Here is a 15,012-nt window from a genome sequence, read left to right on the forward strand (position 1 = left end):
AGGCCATAATTAGACAATAACTGCTAAAATATTGAAAGGAAACCAAGTCTTACAAAACTGATCGATTGAGATTTTAAACAGAAAAAAGGTCAGCCTATGCTAGAAATTTACTGAGAAGCAATGTTTCAGTGGGAAATAATTTCTACAAGACAAATAAGGTCATTCAACATTAGTTTTACCATAAAATAAACACACTGCAAGATTATACTAAAGTCAGAACTTCTACCTCAAATTTTTGAATCACATAAAAATTAATTAATGAGCCTTCAATTATTTACCAACTAAATAACAAATAAATACAAATTTCAATGTTTTCTGTGTCATTAGTTTGTTTCAAAAGAGCAGATGGTGCAGCAAACTGATATAGAAATATCTTCTGTCAAATTATCTTCAGGACTCTGCCAATCCAACATTTGTAAAATTTGAATCCAAGAAAATAATTTAGTATTATTAAGTAAATGTGGGGATTTGTTTTTTTTTTTTTTTTTTTTTTTTTTGGTTTTTTGGTTTTTGGTGATTTTTGTTTTTTTTTTTTTTTTCAGTTTTACCAAGTACTCTCAGAAGTGGGTTAAGAAATGAGAGCACTCCACCCCATCGGACCAGAAGGCTCCTGCTTCCAGCTCCTCCCCGTCTGCCTGGCGTGTTCCCAGGACCCATCTGAGAGGCCCCTCTCTCCTTTCATTCTTCTGGTGAGCCGCCGCCTCCCAAGGCCCACCAGGACTCAAAGTCGGCATGAAGCTCTCATCATAACGTAGTTGAGTGGTTTTGAAATGTCACTTCTCTTCAGTATTTTGTCGCCTCTGTTTTGTCCCTTTCAGCTCTTCCTCTGTTTTGCTGTCTCAGGGACTGAAATTCTCTCTCAGCTTAGCAGGTGTACTAGCCGGGGCCCCTCCCTGGCTACTACCAGCTTCCAGCCTGGCAGTTCACGCTTCTTGCAACCATGCCCATTTCTTCACTGCTCCCACTGTATTTTGTATGGCTTAGTCAACTCAATTTTTTTTTTAATTTTGAAAATTAGCTAGCAATTACTCATATGATTATGAAAGAAGGCAAAGTTGCAGGCAGATTTATTATAATACTTTTCCAAGGAGCAGAATTACTTCTCTTATACTCAAGGAAATGAAAGTAAATACTGTAGCAAGAAAATTATTTTTAAACAGTATTCATTATTTAACAGTAATAAGAAACTAGTCTAACAAATAAGAATGGTTAAATAAGTTGTGATATATTCATATGGTAGAATACAACTATTAAAAATCATGCTTTTGAAGATTAATGACAAAGGAAAGTTGCACAATAAAAATTAATAGATATATTCCGTACAATATTCTCTGACTCAGTGTAAAATAAAATACAAAGGAAATGCTAATAATGGCTATTTCTGGGTTATGAGATTATAGATAATTTTTAGTCTTTCTTTACATATAGTTTCTGTGTTTTTAAATTTTTTACAATGAACATATATTACTCTTGTAATGAGAAAAAATATATACATAAAATAAACTATTGATTCTCTAGTATCCAATTTTAATAAGTCCAATTTTAGAAAGAATATCACCCAAAGCTTATCTTTCATGAAAAAATCATACCACCTCTAAAGATGATATATCATACAGTACAGCATTTTATGATACACTATGACCCTGTGTCAACGAGGTAACTTATGCCTGTTATGACATTGGTTTATCTTGCCTGATATAATATTGACTTATCTATAAAACAACTCCAGTGTAATAGAGAGACTTCCCTGTCTGAAAACCCGCAAGACTTGTTTAAGGAGCATTAATGGATAAGACCTAATTAGCCCTTTCCAAAAATCAGTAGCATGTTTCAATATAAAAGTTCCAAGCAAAACTAGTCCAAAGCCACTTCCACAGAAAGTAGCAGCAGAAACATAAAGTGGACCTCAGAGATCACAAAAACAAATCTTCCAGTGTTGTTCAGAACTGATTGCTTTTGAATCTATTAACAGTTTTAAAAACTACCAATTCAAAGAAATTACAGCACATCTAAAGAAAGAATGAAAGTGCTGTCATTCTTCATTGAAGAAGTTATTATTTCATCCTTACTCTCTCAGGAAAGGTCATTTCATTCATTCCAGGGTCTGCTCAAAAATAAAAGGGTGTATAATCAAATTAATCATAATATTGCTCATAATAAGCAATTTTCCATCTTTTCCAACACCTACAGCCACTTCAGTAGGCTGAATTTCACAATTGCTTTATGCTTCCTGAAGAGTCCAGCATCTCAGGATTCATGTTTATTTTTCTGCAAACATTTAACAAAAGCCTCCCAGGCACAAGGCCCTCCACAGGGTGCCAGTGAGACAAAACACTCAAGAACCCAGGGTTTCGAGAGAGCCTCAAAAGTCATATAAAGTATAAACTTCCATAATTTGCTAAGTATATCATTCACCAGATATGTAAATTAACATTAGCCATATTGGATGGAAACACTGCTTTTAAAAGGAACATTCCAGCCCAGGGCCCTCTGCCATCTCTCCTATATTCTGCCATCTTCTTTTTCATGGGAAACTTGATTCAACAGAGGTGTGGCCATTAGGCAGTGTCATGAGAGTTGAAATGAAAGATGGTTATTTGGGACTTAACTTTTTATTCTAACGTTTGCAATTACTACTTCCAGAAAAACATTAAATTTAGGAATGGGTGCACATGAAACTATTCCTAGTCTTGTCGTTCAAATTTCTGGGCAAATATGGCATTGGTATGGTTACCATTTTTCAACCTTTCATCACAGCATGTGTTACAGAAATTATGGTACCTGTCAGAATTTTAATACCCAAAAAGAGAACAAATTCAGGCACTATTCACATTATTCGATATTATACAGTCACCTATGCCAATTTCAAAACCTCTTTTATTCTAGGCACAGAGGCTCAGGCCTATAATTTCAGCATTTTGGGAGGCCGAGGCAGAAGGATCCCTTGAGGCCAGGAGTTTGAGATCAGCCTGGGCAACATACCGAGACCTCCTTTGTACAAAGAATTAAAAAATTGGCATGGCAGCTTGCACCTGGAGTCCCAGCTACTCAGGGGGCTGAGGCAGGAGGATCACTTGAGCGCAGGAGTTCAGGGCTGCAGTGAGCCATAATCACACCACTGCACTCCAGCCTGAGTGTCAGAGAGTGACCTCACCTCTAACAACAACAACAAAAAAAAACTTCTTTCATAAGCCACAAAGAAAAGGTTTCTAGAAGTCAGATGTATGAAATTTATAGTTTTACAACACTGAAAGGTGCAAATGGTTAACAGCTGATGTGTGTGCATAATTATTTCAAAACTAATGAATACGAAAATGTTCAGACCTATTTGTACCTCCTTCTGCCTTTCTTTGAGTAGTAAAAAATAAGAGAAAGAGAAACAATAAAAGCAAAAAATAGAAAAGCTATGAAAGCCAGTAAAGACTTCCGGGTGTGAAAGAAGCTACACTCAGTACACACAGCGAATTCTTCTGGGCAAAATCTTCCCAGAGTTTCAAGGCCCGGGAAACCATTGTTGTCGATAATCTTCCTGTAATGTTTCATGGACGGTTTGGGCTCAAACCGATTTGCAGCGTAACGATAGAGGCCAAACTTCGGCGCCGTGCGGTCATTAAACGAGTAAGCGAAGTATCCACAAACATTGATGCCATCCAGTATGGAGGCTGGAACAACAAAAGGGCAGGAGAGTAGTTATTAAAATAGTTGGCACACAACACACCACGTTTACATAACCTTTGTGCATCTGGGAAATTTTCAGTAGCATTTAAGAAAACTTCAGACTCAATTAGATCTCATCGAAAAGGCTTCTTTTTTCAGAGACAAAAAGGCAAACATCAAGACAAATGCCGAGCTCCATTTAACAGCTGGCTTTACATAATTAAACCTACTATGATGTACTTGGGTTAAATCTTTATATACATGAAGCAGAGATGGAAGACGAGAGGGTCATGCTTTTATAGATCTAGAGTAGGTGCTAGAGAGCGCCAGTCTTCCACTTTTAGCTAAACTCCTTTATCACCAGGAAAAACACTAGCTATCTCTCGGACTGTCTCAGTGTGGCACGGAACAGATAGCACTTGGTTCTGAGGGTGACGGTGTGCGTTTATGTGGGAGAGTTTAACGCGGGTTTAATCAGCTGTCGCAGCCTCTGGCGACATAAACCTTCAAGAGATTGCGGCTTTGGGGGCTCCTTACCTTTGAGAGCCTCGTTGACATAATTCTGTATATAATACATCCTCAACCTGTCTTGCTCCACCTGGAGACTGTCATCGATTCCGTTGGCTATGATGTACATGGGGAGGTCTCCGTATTTGAACCTGAGCCAGTTCAGCACTTTGCGTAACCCCCAGGGCACCACGGCCACCTGACTGGGAGAGTTGAGCCAGGTGATGTCGGTCATTTCTTGCACCTCTAGGTAGTCGTTGTATTTCACTGGGTCTTCTTTCTCCCAGTCTACAAGGATGGTGGTGTAATGGCTGAAAGCCAAAAAGTCAAAAGTGCCCCGGACTAGCTTTTTCTCGTCTTCCGTGAAATAAGGCAATAGGAAATTGTTTCTCTGGGTCAGCCAGTCCCTCATGACGCGTGGGTAGTCTCCGGAGCCGAAGATGGGCTCGGCCAGCCAGCCGATGTCGAATTCCAGCACTCTCTCCGCCACGTCCTTGTCCTTTTGGGAGAAAGGGCAGGCGGGCTCTATCCAGTCGGCCTGCAAGGCTATGGAGATTTCGCCTTTCTGGGCTTGCCTGAACTCCTGGTCGTACAGGCGCCAGGCCAGGGCGTGGGCCTTCAGGAGGTTGTGGCCGGCGCTGTAGGTCATGTTCCGCGTGTACGGCTCGTTCATCGTGATCCAAAACCTGACGTGGTGGCCCAGCTCCTCAAAGCACAGCCTGGCATACTCCGCAAACGCCAGCGCCGTGTGCGGGTTCTCCCAGGCTCCCTGCCTGGCCAGGGGCCGCGGCAGCCCCTGGTGCGGGGCTGCGGGCTGCCACAGCGCCACCACCGGGGTGACGTTGGCGCGGACGAGCTCGCTGGCCACGCAGCGGTAGTAGTGCAGCACCGTGCGGTTCACCTGCGACCGGTTGCCCAGAGGCAGGATGAGCGCCCAGTCCAGGGAGAAGTGAAAGTGCGTCACGTGCATGTCCTGCAGTAAGGCCACCTGCGGCCGGATGGCAGCGAAGTCAACACAGTAGGATTTCCTCTTCTTGGTCACCACCCCGTCCACTTTAATAAGCCTCTTGCTGTGGTGTACGTCCCACAGGTAAACATTCCTGTCGGTAAACTGAGACAGAGTGGTGTCCACCTGCAAAGGGTGGTGCAAACATTAGCATCACCTGGACAGTTCTGAAGAAGTAACTCAATGTAATTATTGAGCGACAATATTGAGCAACAAAACCAGCAACAAGATGAGCAAAAATAGGAACATTCCTAGCTGAGAATTTAAACTTTTTTTCATGCATGGTAATTCCTCAGGAAGAAAACATTCTACTTTTGTTGCATACACATTTGTTTTACCCACGCTTCTCTCTACATCTTCAACTGTTACTTTAACGTAAAAAAGAAAAATCTGAATTTGTTTGGTCACTTCAGGTGATAAGCACTAATGATTCTCGTGCACCCGTAGTCTGGATTATGCAAACAGATGCTTTTTTGGATGCTTTTCTTTTAATATAAGAAATCACTAATGGTATGAGACTTTCAAATTTAAAAAAAAGAAAAACTAGACAAAAACAGAACAATCTTAAAATTTCAGTTAGAGTCAGAAAATAAAACGATGTTTATAATTAAATTGTACTTAACATTACATTCTAAATTGAGGTTTGCTCTAGCTAGCAAATAAAACAAAACTCTTGCCTTTTTTTTGGCTTTAGGGTCAATGACAGAACTTAACAAATTACTTCTGACTGACAGTAGAAAGTTCGAGAAATGTGGAAATAAAGAACAATATTGTCATCTATGGCTAGTGGGATCTTCTTTACATACTTTTTATATTTCCTGAATTATTTTTCTGCAACAATGACGATTACAATAGTTCTCTAGCATATGATATAAAACCCTTCAAAATGAAAATAGGTATTTAGGAAAAGTGGGCAGATTATTAAATCAGAATGACAAAATTCTCCCACCACATGTAAGCCATGGGGGTCAGAAGCTGTAGAGGGGTTTTGTTGCATTTTACGGGCCTATTGCAAATGCACTCTAGTTTCTCTGGAGGGATAAGTGCTGTGTTTATAAAGGAAAGTAATAAAAAAAAAAAAAAAAAACAGCGTGTCAAAGGGAAATTGCTTTTTCTGGAGAATTGTCCCTTGTAGAACACCCACGCATGCATTGCCCCTAATGCTATGGGAATGTTGTCAGAAGTATTTTTCCACTGTGATGCACCCACAAATCATGTTTCCTCGGCTTCACAAGAGAAGATATTTGCATGCTCGTTTGGAGTAAAAGTGTTCAGAGCTTGAAGAAATCGTTTGGATTATTTTTATATACCTCTGAGCTGATGAAATTTGGAACTTTTTTAAACCATAATTGTTTCAAAACAGCAGCTTTTATTCAACCCATCTGAAAACAAAAGGTGAGAGACGAGTATAACGTCTGAGATTGGGGAAGGAATCTGTTTCTTAAAAATGCAGGACATTTAGAAATGAGGGCCGGGCGCGGTGGCTCACGCCTGTAATCCTAGCACTCTGGGAGGCCGAGGCGGGCGGATTGCTCGAGGTCGGGAGTTCAAAACCAGCCTGAGCGAGACCCCGTCTCTACTAAAAATAGAAAGAAATTAATTGACCTACTAAAAATATATATACAAAAAATTAGCCGGGCATGGTGGTGCATGCCTGTAGTCCCAGCTACTCGGGAGGCTGAGGCAGGAGGATTGCTTGAGCCCAGGAGTTTGAGGTTGCTGTGAGCTAGGCTGACACCACAGCACTCACTCTAGCCAGGGCAACAAAGTGAGACTCTGTTTCAAAAAAAAAAAAAATAGAAATGAGTGTTTAGGCAGAATTAAAACCTAACTTCTATTAAATTGTTAACTTAGTTTTTAAGAAAAACTGAAATAACAAAGGTGTACCTTTCAGAAGAAATGGGCATAAAGCATGTATTTATTATATTATGCAAGAAACTTTCTCCTACCAGGGACCAATGTTAAAGCAGCTCCATAGCCTCACTGTGTGGCATGTTCTGTATTTATATTAACTATCAGCATTCGGGGTTATGGGAAAACAAACCTGTCAGCTGGGAAATTGGGTCCGAGTAAAGTGACAATCTATGTGAACCGTCCTAAGGCCAGACTTCAGACAGGGATGTGTGCTTAATGGGATATTATTTTTAAAGCTGTTCAGGTGAAATGCATGCCTCAAATATTGAGTTTGAAAAACCAGCCAGGAAGGAAAAGATGAATTTCAGCGGCTTAAAAATAACTTCTCAGGACTTTAATATAACGTCTTAAAAGTGTAGAGTACTGCTTGTGAAGGAAGACACGCACACTCCTCGGAACTGACATAACCAAGAACTTACTTTTACTACGACAATCGGGAAGGCCACTGCCAGTATCATACAAAATCCAAGGAGAAAACCAGAAGTAGAAAATAGCAATTTCAGCCTTGCCCCCACCAGAGAGCTTCCGGAGAAGTTCACGTCTGCCTCGGGTTAAAGGGACTTAATTTTGTGTTTGTTGGGCTCTGCCAGGTGGAGGGGTGGGGAGTCTGAGCTGATGAGATAAAAGACAGGGTGACCTGAGACAGGTGGTCTTGGGCTGCTGAGTGGCTAGCCTCAGATCAGATTCCAAAGCAACTGCTTCTAGGGCGTAGGAAAAGGAATCCCCTCCCCATCTCCCTCCCTGTTCACTGCCATACTCGTCGCTTCTCCCTCAAGGAAATAGGATGTACTCCTAACACTTCCTCACTGCTTACCAGTTCTCACCAGCACACAGCCCTCCTTCGGGGAATGGAGAGAAGAAGGAACAGGAGAACAGGAGAAAAGAAAAGAGCAGGAGAAAAAGGGTGCCCCCAACACCCCCACCCTTGGGTGCATTCCCTCCCACTGTCTGCACAGAGACGCTGGCTGTGAGCTTCTCCGCACACACAGGCTGAACCTGCCAGACTCGGGCTGCTGTCACAGACCAGGACAGGGCCTGGGCCCCTCAGTGGCAAGGCACGATGTCCAGCAGGGAGCGGCAGACGGCCAAGAGATAGAACAAGGACCAAGGCCCATCCCATCGTCCTGCAGCCCCCACTAACGGGAGGAGGAAGGAAAACTTGCAGGAGATGTTCTTCCTTCCTTCTTGCCTCACTCCCTCACCTTCCGCCACCTCAGATCCTGCCTGAACCCCATCGCACGCAGGTCCCACTTTGAGAAGTTAGGATAAGGAGATGCCACACCGCAGAGGTGCAGGGGAGATGGAGCAGGGGGAAACCCCGGTGCAGAGCAGGATGGAGCTAAGAAGGATTTCTCCTGCGTTCCGACACCCTTGCTAACACAGCGGTCCTCGGTCGCTCACACGTAAGGAGGAGATTTGAGTCCAAGGCTGCCTCTAAAATTAGCTGCATGGTCTGAAAAAGGCAGGACAATAATCCAAACCAGCAAGAAAAGCATGAAGGGTAGAGTTGATTGATTTCCTTATAAATAAAAATCTCAATTTTATATGTACCAGAAAACAACCTGTTTCAAATAGAAGGCCTTTCCTCAGATCCAAGCATTCTTCCAAATACTTCTTTCAATGTTGGGATTTGTAGAAACAAGGAATTGGCTTCCAGAACCCAACATGCTAAAGCTGCTTGTCTGTCTATGGATATTGCTACTTTCACATCAGACTATTGAATCATATCCCCTCCCCACCTCGTGTACTTACCACCATGCCCGTCACTCCATCTTGTGTCCATCATTTGCTCTCAACAGACTCCCTTTCTCCTATGAAAGCAGGGGTCACCCTCCCATCTCAGCCTGCCCTCGCCCGCTCCCCGCCTTAACCGAGCTACCCCGGCCGCGAACACAGGGCGCTGTACACACTAGACTTCCAACAAATGCTTACTCAACTATTGAATCTAACTCTGAAAAACAAGTCCCTTTAATATTAGGGAAATGAAAAAGAATATTGGGGAGCTCACTACAGAGTAGATGCTCAATAAATATCGGTGGATCATTTTGAATAATTTCTGTACCGTTTCCTTGACTATAATTAAAAAGGACATTCCAACTGGGGAATCTTTGGAGCAAGGGTTTTCTTTCTGGAAGAACTTCTGCAAGTTTCCGTGGGGTTCACAGTTATGCCTCAGGAGGGCTCAGCCTAATGTTCCCGCCTCAATCTCAGCAGCTCCACCGGTATCTCAGAGACTTCGGAGTTCTGTGTTGTATCTTATTTATGAGAAAAACTCAACTGCTTTTAAAAGGACAAGAAAAATCACACTACTAACACAGAGTGTTTCATCTTTTTTTTTTGCTGACTTATCTCTTATCAGATCTTAATTATTCATATTTTTAACGTATTTCCCTTTGGATCTCTCTAATTTAAAGTGCAAGACGAAGATTGGAAGGTTTTGGGAGAGGAGGGTGCAGCGTCGCCAATTGTGCACTTATCGAGTTGGTTCAGGACAGAGGATGCGCCATGACCGCCAGCCTAATAAGAAAGCGCTACTAGCTAGTGACAGGGCTCGGGTGGGGGGACTGCTGACTGATGCTGTCAGCTGACTTACTTGAATGTAGTTGTCAACAATTCCCCAAGCAAAGTCACAGGGAAAGGTCCCTTCTAGGGGCTGGTTTTCAGGTAAAGGAGGGAAGCCATTTTTCTCTATCAGCTTTTGGTAGAACAAGGCTGAAGACTTCGGCAGCAACTTCTTATCCTGGCTTAGGAAGTCGACATAGAAGAGTCCACGCCTGATGCTGTAACCTCTGTGCCACTCGAAACCATCCATGAGGGACCAGGCCGTGTACCCGATGACATGCACCCCGTCCAGCCTGATGGCTGCAAAGGCGAGAGAGGACAAGAGCAACGTGACCCTCCGCTGGGCACTCGCCTCACGGTGCAAGGACACCTGAGGCTTTCGCTACTTAAAGAAACAAAGTACGTACAATGCTTCTTGTTTGGTAAACCAGTGATTTTTCTTACTGACAAAAGGCTGGAATCAAATCTAGATGACTTCTCCAAATTAATATCCTCACAAATGAATAGGCTTTTCTCCAATATGTTTTTATTTGGATTTCCGAGCACCTCGAGGGGACAGTTCCTTACTGCTAACCTATGCTTCACAGGGCTGGGAAGATGTCTCGCTTTCCAACCTAGGCACCTAGCAATGCACATGACACAATAAATAAAGGCTTTAAAAAGCACGAACAATTTTACTATTTTCTCTAGAAAATGTGAATATCCTTTTTTCTTTAAAGAGTATTTTAGTTGGCCGAAACAATAAGAATTTGAAAACACTTATAGAAAGCTAGATAGACTGGGATTTATTTTATGCTCAATTTAATCTAAAAATCTAAATTAGTTAGCTCTGAAAGTTAAATAATCGCAAATATTGTAACCCCGTTTGTCATTTACAAATGAGTTTTAAAAATTAATTTCAGTTCCCCAAGGCCCTAAATGAGAAAGGTGTTACCTGAACGCATTCCTGCTGTTGCCAAAACTGATCTCTACATTATGATTAAAAAGTATAAATTCACGACACAGTTCATGATAGATACTCTTAAAGATTGTTTTCCGGTGCATTTTAGCAGGAAATGAGAACTTCACCCGCAATCATACCTTTTAAGGTTTCCATTATGAACTTTTTGAGGTAATACATGTACTTGGCATCATCTCCCTTGGTGGTCCCGGACACAAACCAGCCATTTTCCACGATAAAGATGGGAGGGTGGTTGTATTCAAAGTCAATCCAGGAGAGCAGCTGCCGCAGGCTGGGAGACTCTGACTGGCGGAACTTCATGTGAGGGTCCAAGAGCTGGAAACTCAAGGTGGGTCCAAAGGACAGAGCAAAAAAATCCGCCGTTCCCTGGATGAATTTTTTCTCAGATTCAGTAAAAGCAGGCAGAACAGATGAAAGGTTATTCTTCATGCTCTCGGGATAGTCACCGTCGATGAATATGGGTTTGGCAAACCAGCCAAGTACAAAGTCGAGAGATTTCTGACATTCTCTGATGTTGTGGTCAGTCATTCTTCGAGGCTGGATCCAGTGGGAGCTTAGCGCCATGGACACCTGGCCTCCCTGAGTGGGACGGAAGGAAGTATTGTAGAGATGCCAGATTTTGGCATGAGCCTACGAAGAGAGAGACCACAGTAAATTTATCCCTGATCGGGATGAGAAATGCAATACATATTTGAATCCCCAGCTCTAGTTATGTCTGTTTCTCATCAAGCCTAACATCATGACTAACCCCACAATGTAAACATCAGCTGGAACTAATAAATTATTCCAAAGGTAGGTCACCCTACAGTGAGCTGCTACCATGACTAGAGTTATTGCCATTGTTTTGTTTTTTGTGGGTTTTTTTTTTTTTTTTTGCAGTCAGTGGAAAAAATGTCAGTTTCTTGGGTTGAGTGCATAGTTATTTCATATTTTGAAAAGTTAATGAAATGAGAATTTATCATAATACCTTACTATTTAATTGACTTTGGATTATGTGCTTTTTAATTTACGGGCTCTGTGAAAAGAACCAATCCCCCATCTGTGATCACACCAGGAATTTCTAAGTAGGATTATGTTTTTTATCCTAAGAGACTGGGAGTTTTCAAATTGACTCAAGTTGTTGGAGTCAATTTAATATTTTATAGTCATCTCTCATGGCTAAAATCCTAACCCATGTTCTCACACTCTTCATTCTTCCATAAGAAGAACCAGCGCAATAAATTAAAAAACCAATTCCACTATCTGGCTTTGGCCTGCGCTCCAGAACTTAGGGACGGTGCTGGCTTTCCCACTGACCTGGGCCGCAAGGTATAAGCCAAGCGCAAGCAGCAGCTAATACAGCTGTGAGGGGTTCACACACCAGAGTCAACACTCAGCGGGGTTCCCACGGCAATGAGAACTTGGCATCCTCAAAACCAACTCCGCACTCTCATAAATTCTTCCTGACTTCTGATATCTTATTTTCATTTGTTCCCTTTTTATTTACAAAGAATAGTGATGACTATAGGGTTTTTTTTTTCCTCCCCTACTTGAATTGAGTTTCTCTTTACTTTTGAATTCCTTGACTTGCTCTCCCTATTATTTTTCTACAAATGCAAGTGCTGTTTATTAGCCTTTTATTCCCCTAGTATGTCCTTTTTGGAAACTCTGTTCTAATTCTCTATTTGAGTCTGTCTATTCTCCAAGATGATCATGCCAATTTTCATCCCACTCCCGAGGCCTGAAGAAACCCTTTTGTTCAGCGAGCCAAAGAGCCTCTCGGTGTATCCTCACCATTCCTCCCGCGGTGCATTTCAGAACAGGCATCCAAGAACAGCCTCATCAACATTCTTATGAGGTCAGCCAAACATTTCAATGGAATAAGATAGTTTACGGCCAATGTTTCTTTTTAGTTTCTTAGTGTATATCTACTGTGTTTCATTTCACTGAATGTGCTTTTTCATGACCTGAAACAGCTATCTGTATGCTAAGAGGAAAACGGAGAATAAAATGTTGATCAAAGGAATAGTGGCATTTGCCCATGTGATCCAAGAAACCAAGGACTTACTGGTGCCCGCTGCTGCCAGTTTTGTGCTACCTCCTTCGCTCCTCTACCTTCCTCACCACCACCCCCAGCGCTCCCTTCCCGTCGACAGGCAATCTCATAATGTTGTTTAACAGTTAAACAGAAAAGCGGAGGAGCAGTCCATGCCGGTACTTGGGATCTAGGACGGGAGGACTGTCCTAATTTGGCCCTATGGACAGTCACGTCCTAAATCTAACAGTGTCCCTCTGCAGAGCAAGTGCTGGATAAGGACAGCAATGGGTCAGGCCAGAGTGAGAGCCACGCAGGTAGCTGAAGTCATGCAATAGAATTGTTTATGATCATGGACCACTCTTCCAACCTTGAGGACTCTGACGTGGCTCAGCGGAGGTTCAGCAAGGAAAAGATAAATGACCTGGGCTGTAGGGCAGGGCACACGTGGCCTCTGGTTCCAGGTAAAGTTCTTGCTCCATTACCTTTTAGTTGGATGCCTTTGGCCACATTACTTAACCTGGGCAGGCAAGCCTGACTTGCCGGTGCTTCTCGTTGGGCTGTTTTGAGGATTGAATGAGATAATTTATGTAAAACTCAGAACACGGAGCTTACATTGGTGGGGTCTCCATAAATGTTTCTTCCTTCTCTCCCTAAAGGATAAACAGACTAAAAGGGAAAAACACTTCGGGGAAGGGAAACACCACCTGATAAGAAATTCAGCCCACAGCAGTGATGAGATGTAATGATAAAACCTAGGGTGTGGTGGGAGTAGAAGAGACTTCGTTTTGGATTCCCGACTCCTCCGTCTGTGACCAGTGGGAGCCTCAGTTACTTCTTGGTACAAATGGGAATGACATCTATTTTCTCATGGGGGCAGTGTGAGGCTTAAATGACATAATGCAAGTGAAAGAGTCTGTTAAGCAGTTGATTATTTTAGAGAAGGACAAGTTTGCCGCATTGGAAAGCATCTTAGATATCATTTGGCTGAACTACTCGCCCCACTCCAAACCCCTCTTGGATTTGTTGTTTGCTCCCTGTGGTGGCCCAACGTGGTGGTCATTCCATGCATGGCATCTTCTCCAAGCAATTGCTCCGACCTCACCAGACCTGCCACACTGAGCTGTGTGTACCTTCCTCTGGGCACCGAGAACTTTAGACATAATTCTCTCACACCATTTACTACACATAATGTGGCACAGCCCTCCCCAGACTGAGCTGGGAGGGTTCCTTCAGCCCCTCCCTGGCACACAGAGCCCCAGCTGCCTGTTAAACTGAATTCAACTCTGCTTCATCACCTCGTTGTGATGTAATTCATCCCATTTGCAGGTGGTAGATTTGAGAAATCAAATACTATGAGGCAGAGTGTGGGAAAGGTCACCATTTAGGGTGTCGCAACAACCAACAATGATTAATGAATAGGAAGATGATTATGTAATGTCTTGCCTTGATTTCTAATTATTCTAGGTATGTATATTTTGTAAGCTTGCTGTCTTAAGATTGAGGTTTAATAAAGCTGTTGACAGGGACTCAGGGAAATAATTAACTGTATGGGCGAAAATGTTCATCTAAATACTATTGCTAATAGCCAAACATTGAAATATTCAAATACGTTTACAACTATGTATGAATGTTGTAACACATGATGGTATAACTAAAGAAATGCTACTATTCAGACATGATAAATAATGCAAAAGAATATCTATTAACATGCAAAAGTATTTCTAAAATTCTAACTGAACAACAACAACAACAAAATCCCAGGTTATAAAACAGCAAGCAGAGTTTAATAAAACTTTGATCTGGAAGAATTTGTAACTTGTTAAAAGAAGTTTTATGGCAGGATTGTGAGTGGTATAATTCTCTTCATTTTACCTGTCTACATATTTTTATCATAAACATGTATTGCTCTAGAGATTAAAAAATTAAAATTCACAAAAGGAAAATGGTTCAAAGCAGTTGGATGACATGCCCTGTTTGTTGGTTATTAGAAATCCCTGCTCTAACTGACCCTGCCTTCTCAAACTTGACCTATAGTCTCTACCTCAAATTCAAGTTGCTGGCACATTGCACCCTGTTTAAATTTCTGAGTTTCTCTGGGCTCCTACATTTTTATAGAGGTAGCTGTCTAAGGTATTTAATATATTTTCCAATCCTATTTCCAATCCCTATTTCCCACCCTCACCCACTTCAAAACTCAGTTTAGACAGTACCACCTCCAAGAAGCCCTCCCAGACACCCTCCCTCTCCCCAGCCTTAGTCAAGTATGTCTTCTGTGTTTACACAGCTGACCTCTATCAAAGACCATAACCATATTTTATCACATTTATTTAAGCATCTAGATTGTAGGTACTTCGAAGGCATTGATTGGGCCTTTTGTCTCTCTATCCT

General features: G+C 42.2%; 1 protein-coding gene across 1 annotated transcript in view; it reads right to left on the reverse strand.

The window, feature by feature from the left end:
• Positions 1-517: 517 nt before the first annotated feature.
• KL (klotho) overlaps positions 518-15,012 on the reverse strand; it is a 48,769-nt gene continuing 34,274 nt past the window's right edge. Inside the window, exons 2-5 of the mRNA XM_012752159.2 lie at positions 10,727-11,237; positions 9,678-9,946; positions 4,195-5,296; positions 518-3,662 (exon numbers count right to left, since the gene is read on the reverse strand). Of these exons, the coding sequence (XP_012607613.2) occupies positions 3,325-3,662; positions 4,195-5,296; positions 9,678-9,946; positions 10,727-11,237 (2,220 nt within the window). The 3' untranslated portion in view covers positions 518-3,324. The remainder of the gene's footprint in view (positions 3,663-4,194; positions 5,297-9,677; positions 9,947-10,726; positions 11,238-15,012) is intronic.

The sequence above is a fragment of the Microcebus murinus genome, chromosome 13, assembly GCF_040939455.1.
Source record: "Microcebus murinus isolate Inina chromosome 13, M.murinus_Inina_mat1.0, whole genome shotgun sequence".
In the NCBI taxonomy this organism is placed as follows: domain Eukaryota; kingdom Metazoa; phylum Chordata; class Mammalia; order Primates; family Cheirogaleidae; genus Microcebus; species Microcebus murinus.